The 16,269-nt window shown below is 35.6% G+C and overlaps 2 protein-coding genes across 3 annotated transcripts; one reads left to right on the top strand and one right to left on the bottom strand.

The window, feature by feature from the left end:
• The first annotated feature begins 861 nt into the window (after positions 1–861).
• On the top strand, positions 862–3,998 carry LOC125651647 (C1q-related factor-like). The gene is made up of 2 exons (XM_048880346.2): positions 862–3,403; positions 3,530–3,998. The coding sequence occupies exons 1-2, from the start codon at positions 3,070–3,072 to the stop codon at positions 3,979–3,981; spliced, it is 786 nt and encodes a 261-aa protein (XP_048736303.2). The 5' UTR covers positions 862–3,069; the 3' UTR covers positions 3,982–3,998.
• Positions 3,999–14,075: 10,077 nt separating this feature from the next.
• Positions 14,076–16,227, bottom strand: LOC125651644 (uncharacterized). Of its 2 annotated transcripts, XM_056166349.1 has the most exons (3): positions 16,154–16,227; positions 14,480–15,847; positions 14,076–14,239 (listed from the first exon to the last, which is right to left on the bottom strand). In XM_056166349.1, exons 1-2 carry the CDS (start codon positions 16,183–16,185, stop codon positions 14,488–14,490), a joined length of 1,392 nt encoding a protein of 463 aa, XP_056022324.1. In that variant the 5' UTR covers positions 16,186–16,227; the 3' UTR covers positions 14,076–14,239; positions 14,480–14,487. The 2 variants fall into 2 exon arrangements, with proteins under 2 accessions (XP_056022324.1, XP_048736296.2); XM_048880339.2 differs by lacking the exon at positions 16,154–16,227 and having other exon boundaries at positions 14,480–16,064.
• Between the last annotated feature and the right edge of the window lie 42 nt (positions 16,228–16,269).

Genomic DNA, 16,269 nt, shown 5'->3' on the forward strand with positions numbered 1-16,269 from the left:
GCGACGGTAATTACATGTACACACCCCTGAATGATTCCTCCTATGTTAGACGCCTTGCAAACTTGTATATAGGACGGCCAATGGTATCTCGTAATTATTTGCAATTTTATATCTTTTTCAGAATATATTTCATGATAGTCGTGAAGATACAGAAGTTGTGATGGTGTGTTGATAGGCTGTCTTCAACTTGCCATATCTGAGAGTTCCAACATACAGGCCTGGATTAATGTGTATAAATCACTAATGAAGTTACTTAGTGTTATTTAGTTTTAAAAAAAGAATGACATTTCAATTTATACACACTTGCCAAGTGAATCTGATGAGACTGCTACATGTATTTGTGAGTAAAGGCACTCTGTCTTAACCGAAAAACTATTTACAGTTTATCACAACAAATGGATGGGACAGTAGAGTTGTTGCGGACAATATGTGATTGTGATGACCAAGTACTGAACAAGTGGAAGATTAGAAGAAGGTCCAGAATTCAATCGTTTTTGATTCTAAGGCGCAGACAGCATGGAGATAGTCCTATTATTCTCCCATTCATCTATGATGGAGAAACTTGTGTAAATGTTTACAGTGTTCTCCCTAATAAGTGCCCACAAGTCTGTATTAATTTATCAGAATATAAAGTCCTTCACAGTACTCAAAAGTACTGACTTTAAAATTCATGTAGATTGTCTCCAGTTTTTTCTGAGGAAAAGTGCATAGTTCACATGTGTGAATTTTGAATATATTTCATTCTTGTCTGCAAATGTTGCTGAAACCTGTTATTGATGCACAATGCACATAGTCATGTTATGCAAATGATAGACCTCCTTTTTATTTACATGTCCTTAAGATCATGTCAACTCCTTTGTCTTAATTGTATATGCAATTCTAGCATTTATAGCATCATTTGTATAGCACTTGCTAGTTTAATAAGGATTTTATTTTTTAAAAACTTTCATTTGACATGATTGATCTAAAACGGCCAAAATTCACAAATCTATTTAAATCACAACCTGACCTTATGTCAGAAAAGTGCCACTGTGGGTTGATATTTTTCTCTTGGATCTTGAAAGAAATTCTTTATGCAGCAGTTTCCAAATAAAATGCACTCTCATGGCCAGGGTGGGACTTCACCGAGAACTTTTTAACATTGCACAATGCAATATTTGTGGATTAGAAGCTGTTGCAGTTTCTTTAAGTTTTCTCTCACATCTTGTTATAATTATATTTTTGGTCGGGTTGCACAATGTGCAAACAGTTTATAAAATGCAGAATGACTGGTGGGCAAGCGACAATAGCGTCCCTGTAATAGTACCTACTTTGTGAAATCAACTCCTTTCACACCTCTCACTTGATGTTCCTCAAACTTTGTACAGTTGTTAGGGATACATCGAAGATGTGCGTGTACCTTTTTGAAAGTGATCAGACATTTTTTGAAAAATTTACATGTAGTTAAACTTCGTCATTTTTTAAGCATTTCTTTAATCGACAGTATCTATTTTGTGTAATTAACTCCTCGTATACCTCTAATTTGACATTCCTCAAACTGTGTACAGTTGTTATGAATACATTGAAGATGTGCATATGTGTTTTTGAAAGTGATCAGACATTTAAAAAAAAAAATGTACATGTAGTTGAACTTAAGTCATTTTAAAGCATTTCTTGAATAGATGGTAACTATTTTGTGTAATCAAATCCTCATGCACCTCTAACTTGACATTCCTTAAACTTTGTACAGTTGTTATGAACACATTGAAGATGTGCATGTGTCTTTTTGAAAATGATTAGACTTTTTTTTTTTAATTACGTGTAGTTGAACTTGTTATTTTTTATGCATTTCTTGAATGGATGGTACCTATTTTGTGTGATCAACTCGTGCACATCTAAATTGATATTCCTCAAACTTTGTACAGTAGTTATGGACACATTGAAGATGTGCATGTGTCTTTTTGAAAGTGATCAGACTTTTTTCAAAAAAATTACATTTAGTTGAACTTTGTCATTTATTTAAAGCATTTCCTGAATAGTTGGTACTTATTTTTTGTAATCAACTCCTCTTACAGCATTTATTTGACATTCTTCAGACCTTGAACAGCTGTTATGGAAGCATTGTAAATGTGCATGTGTCTTTTCGGAAGTGATCAGGCATTCTTTGAAAAATTTACATGTGCATGGTGAAGTTGAACTTAGTCATTTTTTTAAGCATGGTACTTTATGTAACCAACTCAGCTTTTACTTAACATTTTCCAAACCCTGTACATTATAGATGTTATAAAAACATTGAAGATTTACATCTAACATTTTAAAAATGTTTCTTTTTTTCTTTTCTTTTTTTGTTGAAAAATTCTACCTTTAATTTGTCATTTTTCCAGTATGTTTCTACTGTTGTTCCTATGATAGATAACATATTTTACAAGAACCTGGTCATTTCTGTTTTTGAATCTCTCTTTTTTTTAATTAGTATTTTTGAATATGTTAATTACTTGATATGCCATTGTTCTTGAAATTATATTAATTGAATTATTATTGTGTTTTTGTTTTGTAATATGACAGTTTATATAGGATCCCTTAATTTCGAGCAGATAGTGCCAGAAGTGTGCCGCAAGTTTGCCGCAAACTGTGTGCCGGAAGTGTGCAGCAAGAGCGTGCCGCAAGTTTGCCGCAAACTGTGTGCCAGAGGAAAAATTTGCATACGAAAAGTATACTTGCGGCAAATATGCCGCACACTGTGTGCCAGAAGTGTGTGCCGCAAGTTTGCGCAAACTGTGTGCCAGAGGAAAAATTTGCATACGAAAAGTATACTTGCGGCAAATATGCCGCACACTGTGTGCCAGAAGTGTGCAGCAAGTGTGTGCTGCAACTGTGCCACAAACTGTGTGCCAGAGGAAAAATTTGCATACGAAAAGTATACTTGCGGCAAATGTGCCGCAACTAGTTGCGGCAAACTTGCCGCAAATGCGCTGCAAATTTGCAGCAACTGTGTGCCAGAGGGCTTATATTTTGGTAAGGGAAATACGAGAATCTTTATCAGTCTGAACTGACCTCATTACATTGACGGAAATATCATACCAGTGAAGAATGCGGGTCAGTATTATAATTTGTGTATTGGTGAATATTTGGGGTATGGCAGTTAGCGAAGACAGGGTGTACACGGAAGAATTCGTAATGAACCTTGTTCAGAGGATGGATCGTCTGGAACAGGAATTATCTCTGTTCAAGAAAGAAAGCATTGCCAACATCCGGGAACTTCAGACCAAACTTCGACAGTCTAGCCAGAGAGCAGACGAGCTGGAGAGCAGGTTGGAGAGGCACCAGGCCGTTGTATCGAGATGGGTGAGTGACCATGAAGGCACCATGGATGAAGTTAATTCACCTGAATCGGAAAAGCAAAATTCGAGCAACACAAATCAAGGTTGGAACTAAATCTGATCGCATCATACTGTAATTCTATCTACCAGGATTTGATAATTGCGGAGGGCAAAATATGAGAATGTCACTCTATGTATCGTTCAATCTTTTTTATGTTTTTTTTTTTTAGATCGTATCCAAAGACTTTTGATTCCCTCAATTCCCGACACTACAACCCAATCGAGCACCCTTCCTGTTGCTTTCTATGCGCACGCATCTGATCATCAGACGGGATTGGGTACTGGACAGACTATTCACTACAAAACAGTTATCACTAACGCTGGAAATGGATTCGATTCCAAAATCGGGATATTTAAGGCACCTGCAGCAGGGTACTACTATTTCGCGACAACTTTGGTCAGTGGTCAAGGCGAGACTGTGAGAAGTAGCATCGTTCACAATAGCCAAGACGTTGCACATGTGTTCGCGGGAAATGAAGGGACATACGGGTCTGGTTCTAACTCTGTTGTCCTCTATTTGAATGTAAATGATGACGTGTGGACCAGGGTATCTATTGACACAAATGCTCATGTATATGCCGATTCGTGGTGTACATTCTCTGGGTTTCTGATTTCAAATTAAAAGAAAATTGTCAAGAATTATGTCATTCATATAGAGACGTACTTGTAGTATATAAAAAGTGACGTGGGTCTTTGCCAACAAGATTAAATCTGATACAAGAACAAGGGATAATTGTTTCTGTATGGTCAAAGTGATATGATTTTTTAGAAATGAAACTATGAGTATTTTAACACGGGAAAGTTATATACTGAGAGGCCCAGAGTTACAGAATCAAGGAACAAGACGTGTCAACGTCCAGGGAAAAAATGAAATTATTGAAACGTCGAACAACCACAATTCAAAATGTCTTTATCATTTTATGATAAAATCGCCACAATTTCAAAGATGAAAACATTGAAAGTGCAACAACTTTTCCTCTTTGAAACAAGGTAGAAAATGGAGACGGAAACCGTCCTTGAAGATGCAACACTCCTTAAATCAATGTTGGAAATACAACATTTTGAATTAAACTAGCAGAATTATTTAAAGTTTTAACAATTAAAAATCGACGTTGGATAGACAAATATTGATAGTTCAACGTTAAGTCGTTGTTGACACTCACAATTCAAAGTAGAAACGACATAGTATCAATGTTAATTCAACATAACGTTGATTAATTCCACGTGAGAATTTCCCAATCTTATTAAACCAACCAAGGTCTCAACGTTAAATCAATGATGCAGCATTCCTCGTGTTGAAGTACGCGATACATTGATAAAATCATTTAGTTGAGGAAACAATAACCATCTATCTTAGACTATCTATCAATATAAAGTACACTATAAGTGGATCACCCCAGTCCATGGGTTGAAATAACCATCTGTAAGCTAGATTCGCCTAGCATTGCCTGATGAGCGCACTAGACCACTCGACCATCTAGGCAAGTGTTTTATATACGTTCAAGACAACAAAAGGGAATAAATTTGCTCTTTTATTTACATAACTATCAAGCGAGACGCTACATGTACAAATACAAATTCTTAAACTATGTGACACTCTTAAAAACATAAACTTATTCAGGTTTGTCTTCGAAGTACATGTAAAAATTCTGTAATGGGTATTTAAAATGATAATGACCGTTTCCTCGTTGAAGCTTAACGAAGTTCACCCTCGTAAGATTGATTCGACATCACAGTTGTACCTCTCGTTCGATAATAAACCCATAGAAATGTTGTAGGTATTCAACAGTTTGATATCAACTTCTAGGATGAAAAGACATGCTTTCACAAAAACGCATTCTTCGTAGCGAGTTTCCACAGCATAATTATTATACATAGATAGAAAATTATTCCTTTCATAGGCATCCATCTCTTATATGATTTGAAGTCTCGTTCAGTGTTACAAAATTATTTAGTAACCACGCCTCAGTACAGCACCAAGTCGACTTCTTTTGGGGCTCAAGGACAAACGTCTTCGTGCAACATACTGCTTCCGGTAAGGCCGCGCGTTTGAGGCAAGGACAATCTTGTAAGTTGGTGAACGGGGGACTGCATTTATGTATACTCGCCGATCAATACTGACACGAGCTGGAGGGACATTGACGTATGATGGCGCTGTCTGCAGTGGCTGACCTTGTGTCAACAGAAAGACGTTGTCGTCATCCTCTGCGGCATACCCAATAATGCCACATCCGGGACAGTTCAAGATCTGACATTTCACCATGGCAACAAGGACGCAGAGGAGCACCAAGACGAAATCCACATCCTGGAAAAAATGTCAAATATGAATGAATATTGTCGCATAATTTTCATAGTAAGCTTGCTATCCTGGAAACAATTTTCGTAAAGAAAAAAAATTGCTCAAAGAATTGCATTTATAAATATGTTGTCAATAATAACATTTTTCGATAAAAGCACTGACTGTTCAACTCCATATAAATATCTGTTATTTACAAGGTATGAATATACATGTATATAAAGAATTATGTTGTTTGTATTATGTGGGGGAATATAAACAACGGGAACGGGAGGGGATGATTTCTGCATATATCTGTAATTATATATTCTACATGCATGTGATTATAAATCTTACATGTTCTCATATATCCTATATATATTTTAATACAAACAATTTAAGACATTCGTTCTTTAGACAATACTCACGTTCTAAAATAAGGATCATACAGATACTTGACCCCCTCTTCGCATTCATTCTGCTTTATATTAAAGGACACAACGCATGTTTCTAAACTTTTTCATTTTTTCAGCAAAATTAATTCTTTTTATGCCTAAAACTACTTTAAATGTGTTTTAAATGAAATATTTTGCGTAGTTTTCGAGTTTGAAAGCGATGAAATTCAAATCTTGCGATATGCATATTTTTTTCCCCCGCTAGTTTACGCGCCATTATGTGTGACGTCATATGCGCCCTCGGGTTTGAAAACATCTATTAGCCATTTCATAAACAGATTAGATTTAATCGACAAAAAACCAATTATTACGTTAACAGATTGTAAATGATAATGCACTAAGATATTTTGTGCCGTGCTCGGGTGTACTAGTTGTCGGTAGAAAGGATTTAGACTGAGTATTTTCCAATTTTTCGAAGGAAGGTACGAGAAAAAACACGTGAATAATTTTTTTGTTGGAGCAAGAACTTTACCTTAAAGAACACACCCAGTCACCTTTTCAAAAACCGCTTGGACAGAGACCCAGATAAACTGCGAGAAAATGGATATATCGAAGCTATAAGCACTGGTAGGCCTATAGCATACATTCTGTTTTGCTCTTCAAATTCAATACACACTCGGATCAACTGACCTTCACCTTGTAACAATATATATCGACATTAAAGATACAAAATAATTGAACTTTTAATTATACAAATAATAGAATATTGTATTCCCTAACTTTAAATTGAATTATAAAATTATTTCCGTATTGAACTCGTAGCATCTTGAGTGCGTCAGTATAACGCCGTGCTCCCACTTTGTATATTCCTAAAGACGTGCAGATCACAATTCAAAAATAGTAATAAGATTGCTTTATCAAAATAAAATAATGTGATTACCACTTTAAATTTGATTATTTTTATTGATTTGCATGTGTGTTGTCTTTTTCTTTCTTTCCGAAATGCACTCGTGACAATAGCTTGGCATAGGGCCTAGTTGTCAACAAATTAACGTATCATAATTTGTCTAATCCAAAAATAAATAATGATTGCACTGTTTACTTTAGAGAAACAGCGCCAATTACAGATGTATAAAGGAATAATATCACCAAACAGTTTATAGACAGCGACCCATATAAACATTTACTCACAATATTGCCGATTTCATACACGCTTTACTCGCTATATTTGGGTATTTACATCGTTATATGTGTGCATTGGTGGCGAAAACATATAAAACTCGGAAAATTTGTTAACATCGATTTAAATGTTACCCATGATAAATAAATTAGGCCCCTAAAAGTTGAGTTTTTAATAATATTTCGCAGTACTTTCACAATCCGAAGGGTGCATGTGACGTCACTGTACCACGTGACTACCTACCTAATTAACTAGACTTTTTGAAATCGGGGCTTAGATTTAAGTCTGTATTGTGGTTAATTATCGCAAAATTTCGGCGAACGAACTATTAGAATTAATTACTATAAGCATAAAGAAGACGAAATGCATGTAATGTTGTATACTTTGAAAACATGAGATGTGTTCTTTAAGGAAAATGTGAACCTAATATAGAAAGAAAAAAGTTTTTAAAAAATTACACGGTAACTTAATGACATGGTTGTCTAGCAACACATCAAATACAGTATAGTAATTCTTTTGAAATAACACACAAACAGAACGACACTTTGGTATCGTTATAAACTGCTCGTGTACATGTATATTCCACCTTTTAAGAAAGAGGAAATGACACCATTTTATAGTCCATGGGTTTTTATTTTCATTAGCAGCGGACATATTCCTTGGTAATAAAGCATAATTTGTCATATTTTGGAATTAACGATAATTCATTGACATTTTATATGTAGCTTTTGAAAGAATTGCATATCTTGTTGTTTTCGGTGTAAACTGAAGTGGATCATTTTATACTAGCACTTTAATTTACCTAGCAACTAATTATCCCCTAGGCAACGAAATATTTTACAGCACATCTTCACCTATTTGATAGTTTGTTAAGTAACGGTCAAATTAAACATACGAATGATTTCCATCAAAAGTCGTGTTTAGTACCTTTTGATACTAGCGACACTGTGAGAAAGTAAATAAACATGCACAATGCATGTATCTATTTCCTGTCCGTGCTACTGTAGACCATGCTAACAAGCACCAACACTGTGATTAACGTCATAATGTGGTACGTTGGCGCCAATGTTAAATTTTCACAAACACACTGGGATTTTTTAAAGAAAAAAAATCCGTTATATTTAACAATTTCTGGAGCTCATTAGAGTCAAATAAATTTAGATTTACTTGAAAAGTTGGGAACCAAAGATCATTTGACGTTTGGAACACGGCAAATTTTGCAAAATTGTAGTAAATGCACGAAACCAAATACGGCCCTCATCCCACCGTATTCCAATGTTAATCATTATCCCTGTCCTGCAAGGTGACGCGGGTGTAGGCAAGACATATCTCAAATAACTTACCTTTGTAAATAAAGCAGCCATTTTTTCATACAGTCTCTTGCAAAGTTGTGCGAGGTTTCAACGGTTGTTGTCTTATATACAACTTTAAGCAATCAATTATTATATGTGAAGTATTAATAAAAAAAATTCTGAAGTACGACCGTTGACTGGGAGGGCCTTGATTATTCCACTAGAGGACAATATACACGTTCATCTCATAACAAACATAAATGCTTATATTACTGATATTTGTTTTGATTATATGCTTTCTATCTTCTATTTTTGTAATAAGGCGATAAAATGGCCCCCGTAAGTACCGACTGCGATTGACATATTTTTGTATTTTGTGGCCATAACACTTTCCCAGTCTTTTTACACGATATTTACACGTCAATTTTGCACTGCGTTGGTATCTATTATTTTTTGTGGGCATTACTTGTGGTGTTATTTGAAAGTCAAGCGCAATGGTCATTCGAAACCAGATTCCGTCTCTATTTCGTTTGGTAACTGTGCCAAATTCCACTCAAAGATCTAACACTGAAAAGTGAATTTTCCATCTAGATGTTATTAAATTCTGATGTTTAAATGATTGTACCGGTTATAAGAAATTACAAGGAAAAATGGAGGACGCCCTCTAAGCTTACACACTTTACATATTGACAATGACCTTAACAAGGATCACCCCCCTGATATAGCTTTATTGAATCTGGAATGACACCCTTTCTGGTCATGCGCGATGTTTTTCAATTATATACTAGTATATATATCCAGGTACAATTCACTTGCTTCCTATCATCTTCAAAATATCGGGGTATATTTCCAGCTCTGATTTTAGAATGAGCATATTTTGATGTTACAATACAAAATGTGTATATGTTAAGGAAATCATACAAACTCTTAATGTCGGAAAAAATGACAGAAACGTCGCGGATCCATGACCTTTTAATTACGGAGCGACACTATCCAGAAACGTTTAACAAACTCATTTCAGGTCAATATATACATAATGATATAAAATAAACTAGACCCCACCTTGTAGATATTCACCAATATTAATTTATTTATGAGATAACAGTGATAATATTCATCAATATTAATTTATCTATGAGATAATAATAATAATCAACAATATTAATTTATTTATGAGATCTTTCACCAAGATCTGCATTTAAAAATAACCTGTCAGAATGTTTTGGTCAAATAGACAGTATATAAAAAAGGACATTTTTTAAATATGGAATACATGTAAAGTATTAAGTAACATGTACTAGCATGAATCATGATCAGAGGTGATGCTATTGGAGACCGCTGGATGGTATGAAAATGAAAATACAGGCTTAAACCACCCTCGTATCATGTGATAGTATTTACTACATTGAGGTTTTCTCAAGGTGTTACTCTTACAAATTTCCATCCATATAAACTATGCCAATAGAATGTTTCGTAACATTTACAGTTCCATGATTTATTTCATTTGCAGAAATTCCTGTTTAATAAAATTTTACAGAGTGATTATCAGAAATTCCTGATTAATAAAATTTTACAGAGTGATTATCAGAAATTCCTGATTAATAAAATTTTACAGAGTGATTATCAGAAATTCCTGTTTAATAAAATTTTACAGAGTGATTATCAGAAATTCTATTTGATTTTCGAAGTTAGGTGTGTTGCTAAAAATGTCCTTTCTAGGGTTAACTTTTAAATTAATATTTCTGAAGAAGGCTGAATGTAAAGTTAAAGGCGACAGGGTTTGTTTGTCCCCTTTTTGTTTGTTTGTTTTTTTGTTTTTGTTTTTTTTTGTTGGGGTTTGTTGTTGTTGTTTTTTGGGTTTTTTGGGGGGTTGGTTGGTTGGTTTTGGTTTTAATTTTTGTTTACATTTTTTCGGGAATGCTTCACACATTTTGAGAACCAGTAGGCGGCAGAGTTGGAGAAAAGCAACTCTGTCTACAGATCTACACAATACAATGTATTCTTATACAATTTGTTTCAGTAAACAAAAGTAATAAAAAAAATGTTTCCACTTCAAAAGCAAAAAAAGAAAGAAAGAAAAGAAAGAAAGAGAGAATAGGACAGTGTATGAACAGACTGAGTGTGATCAATAAACCTCAGGTTACAGAACACGTGGACCTCGTTATGCAAGTATGTCGATCACGTGCTGGACCAGCTGACGGTTTGACATTGTTATCGTTCTGACCACTATTGTACATAATTATTTGTGTAATAGGGAAACTCACTGGACATGATTCATATTCAAGGAAAATTGTGACAATGTCTGTAAATGAAAGTTAAGAAACGGATGTTCTTACTTTGGAATTCTATTTTTACGTAATGAATTTAATCTCTGTCCCATTTAGAATATCCTGTCTGGCATGCCCTCCGTTGATGTTAAAAGAAAAAAAGATTTCAAGAATTATTTCTAATTAGAAAATTCGTTCCTGGAAATTGGAGCATTTTGGATATACAGTTAATTAGAAACTAGAGTACTAAAATTTTCATTCCTATGACATGTTGTGGCGGGTTGGAAGCTGAGCCAGTTATTGATTAATGTGCACTAGCAATAGGGATTAGCATTCTACGTAAAACACGAAAGCTAAATAGTTTCTAAATATACAAATTGAACTACATTGACTACATTTACATTTTTCTTAAAAGTCGACAAAGTAATTTAAATTGTAAAACAACATCACAACCTTATTGCAGAATAAATCATCAGGTAAAAGAGCAATACACGTGTACGTTTCTGTAGATGTACCTACATATAGTCAACAGAAGGGAATCTCGACATCATATTCAGATATATGCATGCTACTTTCCAACACAAGTAGACAAACAAACCAAATGCCGGCTGTATACAAAGTCTTTGGGACTACATTTACACTCAACCAGAAATATATCCTCTAACTGTTGTCTTTGAAACTCTCACTTATATGCAAATCAGCAACTTGTTATACTATCAGTGGGCGGAGACTATGAAATATCATGTATATTTCAATTTCTATTTATACATCAATGTATGTTATATTCACAGTACTTTTTTTCGTTTGTATGGAATTTATTGTACAGCGGGGTGTGGCAGTCGAGTCGCGCAGCAACGAGATTGTCACACCCCTCTGTATAATAAATTCCATACAAACGAAAGAATCTCCCGATGTCTTGTGGCATGAATATTCATAATTGCACGCAACGTGGCGTCTTAAGTCTGCTGTTGTCAAACATTGGACATGGAGATCGATGGCATTGACTTTTTAGAGTTTCAAAATGACTTGGATGACATTACATTATCTCAAATATGCATGGATTAAAAGCGCGGAGGGGGGATTTGGCACAATATAAGTATTTCGCAGACTTTAGATACATTCAATTAAGATGTACTCTTGCAATTGAAAAGCATCACAAAAGTCGGCCCGTTCACGAAGCAAGGCTTTAGAGGTAATATGTATGTGAAAGAAAATAGTCATGCATCTATATTGAAGTATGTTAATTGAAGGTATCAATTTTACTTCATTTATTTATATCTTGTATTTCTTATGTTTTCATCATTGAATAAATGTCACAGGTGCTTGTGGACAGGACTTCCGGTACCCCCCTTCTTTTATTTTTAAATGTTCAATTCCTTGGGTATTTCGGACGTATTTTTGATAAAATATGTAACTTCAGAGTTTATATATTTCAATGGAATACACAAATCTCGCATAGAAACCGTTTTTAAAAATGCCATATCACCGATCATAATATATGAACAAGGTGTGCAACTCAGCCAGCGACATGTTGAACAAATCTACACCTCGCTGAGAAATCCTATCGAAAAAACACTAATACTGCATATACCAACTGAAATATATTATGATCGGTGATATGACATTTTTAAAATCGGTTTCTATGCGAGATTTGTGTATTCCATTGAAATAGATAAACTCTGAAGTTACATATTTTATCAAAAATACGTCCGAAATACCCAAGGAATTGAACATTTAAAAATAAAAGAAGGGGGGTACCGGAAGTCCTGTCCACAAGCACCTGTGATAAATGTTACAAAATTGTTGCTTTTCTATGTACATAGTTTGGAAGTGTTTGGTACGGTTGCGTGGAAGTTATTACACAGCTATGCTCCGCTTCAAAGAAGTTATTGCACAGCTAAGCTCCACCCCAAAGAACTTATTGTATGTTAGAATTCTGTCTGGAAAAAAAAAGTGCCGCGCCATGACACACACACACACACACACACATATATAATATATATATATATATATATATATATATATATATATATATATATATATTCGATCAACTCTTTGGACGAATAAGGCATGTCCTAATTCGCTCCGCTTTTAACATTGACTGGCAAACCTAAAAACCAAAAAAACATGTAGTCTGCGTTGTAAAAGTGTAGTTGTAGTGCTAGATGTATTTATATGTAGTTTTTGTTATTATTCTCTGTTGATATTGGCCACATTATGTAATTCTTTTCCTTTGTCCTGAGGAACGGACGGGTCGTCCGGAAAATTTGACAATCTGGTTGTTCGTGTCGTTGGTCATTTTAGTGCTTTGTATATTTATATATACATATATACATCATATAGGAATATAAGGAATCCCTGTCTAGTTTGTTGGGTATAGGAGGTGATTAACTACAAAGAAACCTGATAATTTGCATAACGGCGATTAGCCTTTATCATCCACGGCATAACTTATCACTTACTCACGTGTGAGGTGATTATATATAAAGGAAATACATGATAATTCATGCATAACGAATCGTCACGTTTTCTATCGTTCATAGTTAATCACCCCACATGCTTTTATCAGTACCTAGACAGTGATTCCTTATAGCAATTAATTTTCTCGTTATACCAAGTTAATTTCATCGTTATAACGAGTTAAATATCGTTATATCGAAACATTAGCTCTATTATAATGAAATTCAAATCGTTTAATATAGGATTAAACATTCTTTTTGAAGAATTTATCGATGTGTAAACTCCTGACATTTTACTCACGAACTGAATAAAAGCGCGAAGCACTTTTATGTTAAGTTTGTGAGTAAAATGTCCGGAGTTTACACATCGATAAATTCTTCAAAAAGAATGTTTGATTCTTATAATTCCAATTCATTCACTTTATTAAAAATTGCAAAAATTTGAATAGTTTCCCCGCACTATGTTATTTGTTTTCAGGCGTGTATGAATACATCGCGTTCTCGGATATATTGATGTATAAACTCTTGTTCAGCTTTATTTTTGTCCAATCAAAACAATTGTAATAAATAACATTGGAATTATACTACAATACAAAGTCGTTATATAGAGTGAGACCCTATATTGTACGTCGTTACGAAATACTACGTCTAATAAGTTATAAAGATCGAGACACTTTAAAGTCGTTATAATGAAATACTAAGTCGTTATGACGGAATATTATGTCGTAATACTAAGTCATTATAAGATGCTATATGCGACATGGCTATATTCATATCTTACTCAATACTATTAGGCGTTTGTATTCCCGCCGACTGAATTAAATACAAATTTAAATAACTGTCTAGAATTATGCAAAAAAAGTTTATTGAATAAATAAAAACAAAATGTACAAAACACAAAACTGCCTAGAGCACCAAGAAATCCCCCATTCTTAACGTATATTCTCGTCCAGAGTTCTCGGCCAAGTCTGCTTACTTGGAGATTTGCTATGGACAGCTTCACTGCAATAATCTATCAAAATCAAAAAATATAGCTAAAGAGAATCATTCAAGTTAAAAAGTAATCCAACAAAATAAGGATCAAATAACCTTGCCTATCTATCCATGAAGCTTAACCTATCATGGCAAAAAGTTCACAATTGTATCAAATATTTTTTTTTAAGTTTTAGCAATGTTACATAAATTGATATATGTCGTAATGATAAAGAGGTATTGATTATGCATAATAACTGGTGATATTATTGTACATTACCTGTTAATTTAGTATCCTGAGCTAATTCGTCTAACTGGTCTGATTGGCATATTTCTTGGGTAATTTGAAACTCTACCATGTGACCTTGGAAAGTATGGCATTGGTCTTGGCATTCCAAATCTTGGGTACGGTCTTTTCATCGGTAAGATGCTTGGTCGTCTGCGTTTGTATATTGGACTTCCTTTTCCAAATCGGGGTTGGTATGATTTTCCGAAACTTGGAGCATAGCCCATGGATCTTCCTTTACCGAATCCTCTGCCAATATTACCCCCGAGTCCCAGACCTCCACCAATTCCCAGCCCACCACCAATACCCTTTCCTCCGATTCTTCGGCCACCGATGATTCCCTTTCCGCCTCCGATTCTGCGAGGTCCTCCTCCAATTCCAATTCCCTTTCCTCGAGAACCCCAGCCACGACCACCTCCAAACCCTTTACCAAATTTTCTGTTTTGTCCAAAGCCTCTGTTGTTACTGATAATAGGACCTAGTGATCCACCAAATTTCCCGCCTCCGACTCCTATACCAAAATCTTTGTTTTGCCCAAAGACACCACCGCCAACCATGGGACCACCAGCTATTCCTCCTTGGAAACCAATTCCTCCATCAAATCCTCCAACTGAGGGTCCTCCAATCATACTCCCCTTTCCTCCGTCAAATCCTCCAACTGAGGGTCCTCCAATCATACTCCCCTTTCCTCCGTCAAATCCTCCAGAAAAGCTTCCTTTTCCTCCGTCAAATCCTCCAGAAAAGCTTCCTTTTCCTCCATCAAATCCTCCAGAAAAGCTTCCTTTTCCTCCGTCGAATCCTCCAGAAAAGCTTCCTTTTCCTCCATCAAATCCTCCAATGAAACCACCTCCACCGCCAAAGTTTCTTCCGACGGCCGCCCCACCAATAATTCCTCCCTTTCCTTCATCAAAACTGCCTCCTGCTCCGAGAAAAGATCCATCAATGCCCGAGTTCACATCGAAACCAGGTTCAAAACCACCGCCTGCGCCCAGATTGGCATCCAGACCAATGTTAGAGTCAAGACTAAGCCCTCTAGTGGCAAATGCGACACCGCTCAGATCGTTCTGGAATCCATTATCGAATCCGTTATCAGCCAATCCGACATCCGTACCGGGAAAATCGTTGACTACTCCCCCGTCAAATCCGAATTCAAGTTTTGGTTCCACAAAATTGTTGAGTCCCTGTCCGAACCCGACATTTGGAGCTTGATCGAACCCAATGGAGTTGATAAATCCTCCCCTGCCGCCCCCTCCGCCCAGACTTCCGCTGTTCCCGAAGGAATCACATCCCAGGTCCCCGGGGTTACAGGGCTGGAGTCCGTAACAATAGGCGGCGCTCAGGAGAATCAGTACAACCTTCATCCTAAACAACAGCAGAAATTTATCAGCTCTTCTAGTGCTCATTTAAAAACGTAACTCTGAATGCAAGATAAAAATTCGGGGCAAAGACTTCAGATTTTTTGGGGGCTAGAAACAGTTTGATGTTACCATCATCAAACAAAGTTGTTGGGTTTTTTTTTTCCCCGGCTATACAAATATACTTGTCTTGCCAAATAATTATCATGTATAACAAGGCAAAAATATCGTTCTTTGTGAATAATTACTAAGTTGTTTTTTTTTTATCTGATAAGACAGGCCAATAATGGATGAATAGCACGTCCTCGCTTACCTCGTTCGTTGAAAATTTGCCGGGTCTGTCATATGGGATATCGGGGCCTGTTTATATAGTTTCTAGGTGCCAATAAACAGATCTTGTTGTCCGGAAATCTCAACGTCGATCAATCT

The sequence above is a fragment of the Ostrea edulis genome, chromosome 5, assembly GCF_947568905.1.
Source record: "Ostrea edulis chromosome 5, xbOstEdul1.1, whole genome shotgun sequence".
In the NCBI taxonomy this organism is placed as follows: domain Eukaryota; kingdom Metazoa; phylum Mollusca; class Bivalvia; order Ostreida; family Ostreidae; genus Ostrea; species Ostrea edulis.

Bases quoted from the DNA above. Each gene is read 5' to 3' on its own strand.
- LOC125651644 (XM_048880339.2), bottom strand. From the start codon at position 15,888: ATGAGCACTAGAAGAGCTGATAAATTTCTGCTGTTGTTTAGGATGAAG.
- LOC125651647 (XM_048880346.2), top strand. From the start codon at position 3,070: ATGCGGGTCAGTATTATAATTTGTGTATTGGTGAATATTTGGGGTATG. The intron at 3,404-3,529 runs GTTGGAACTAAA...TTTTTTTTTTAG, and splicing joins TTCGAGCAACACAAATCAAG to ATCGTATCCAAAGACTTTTG.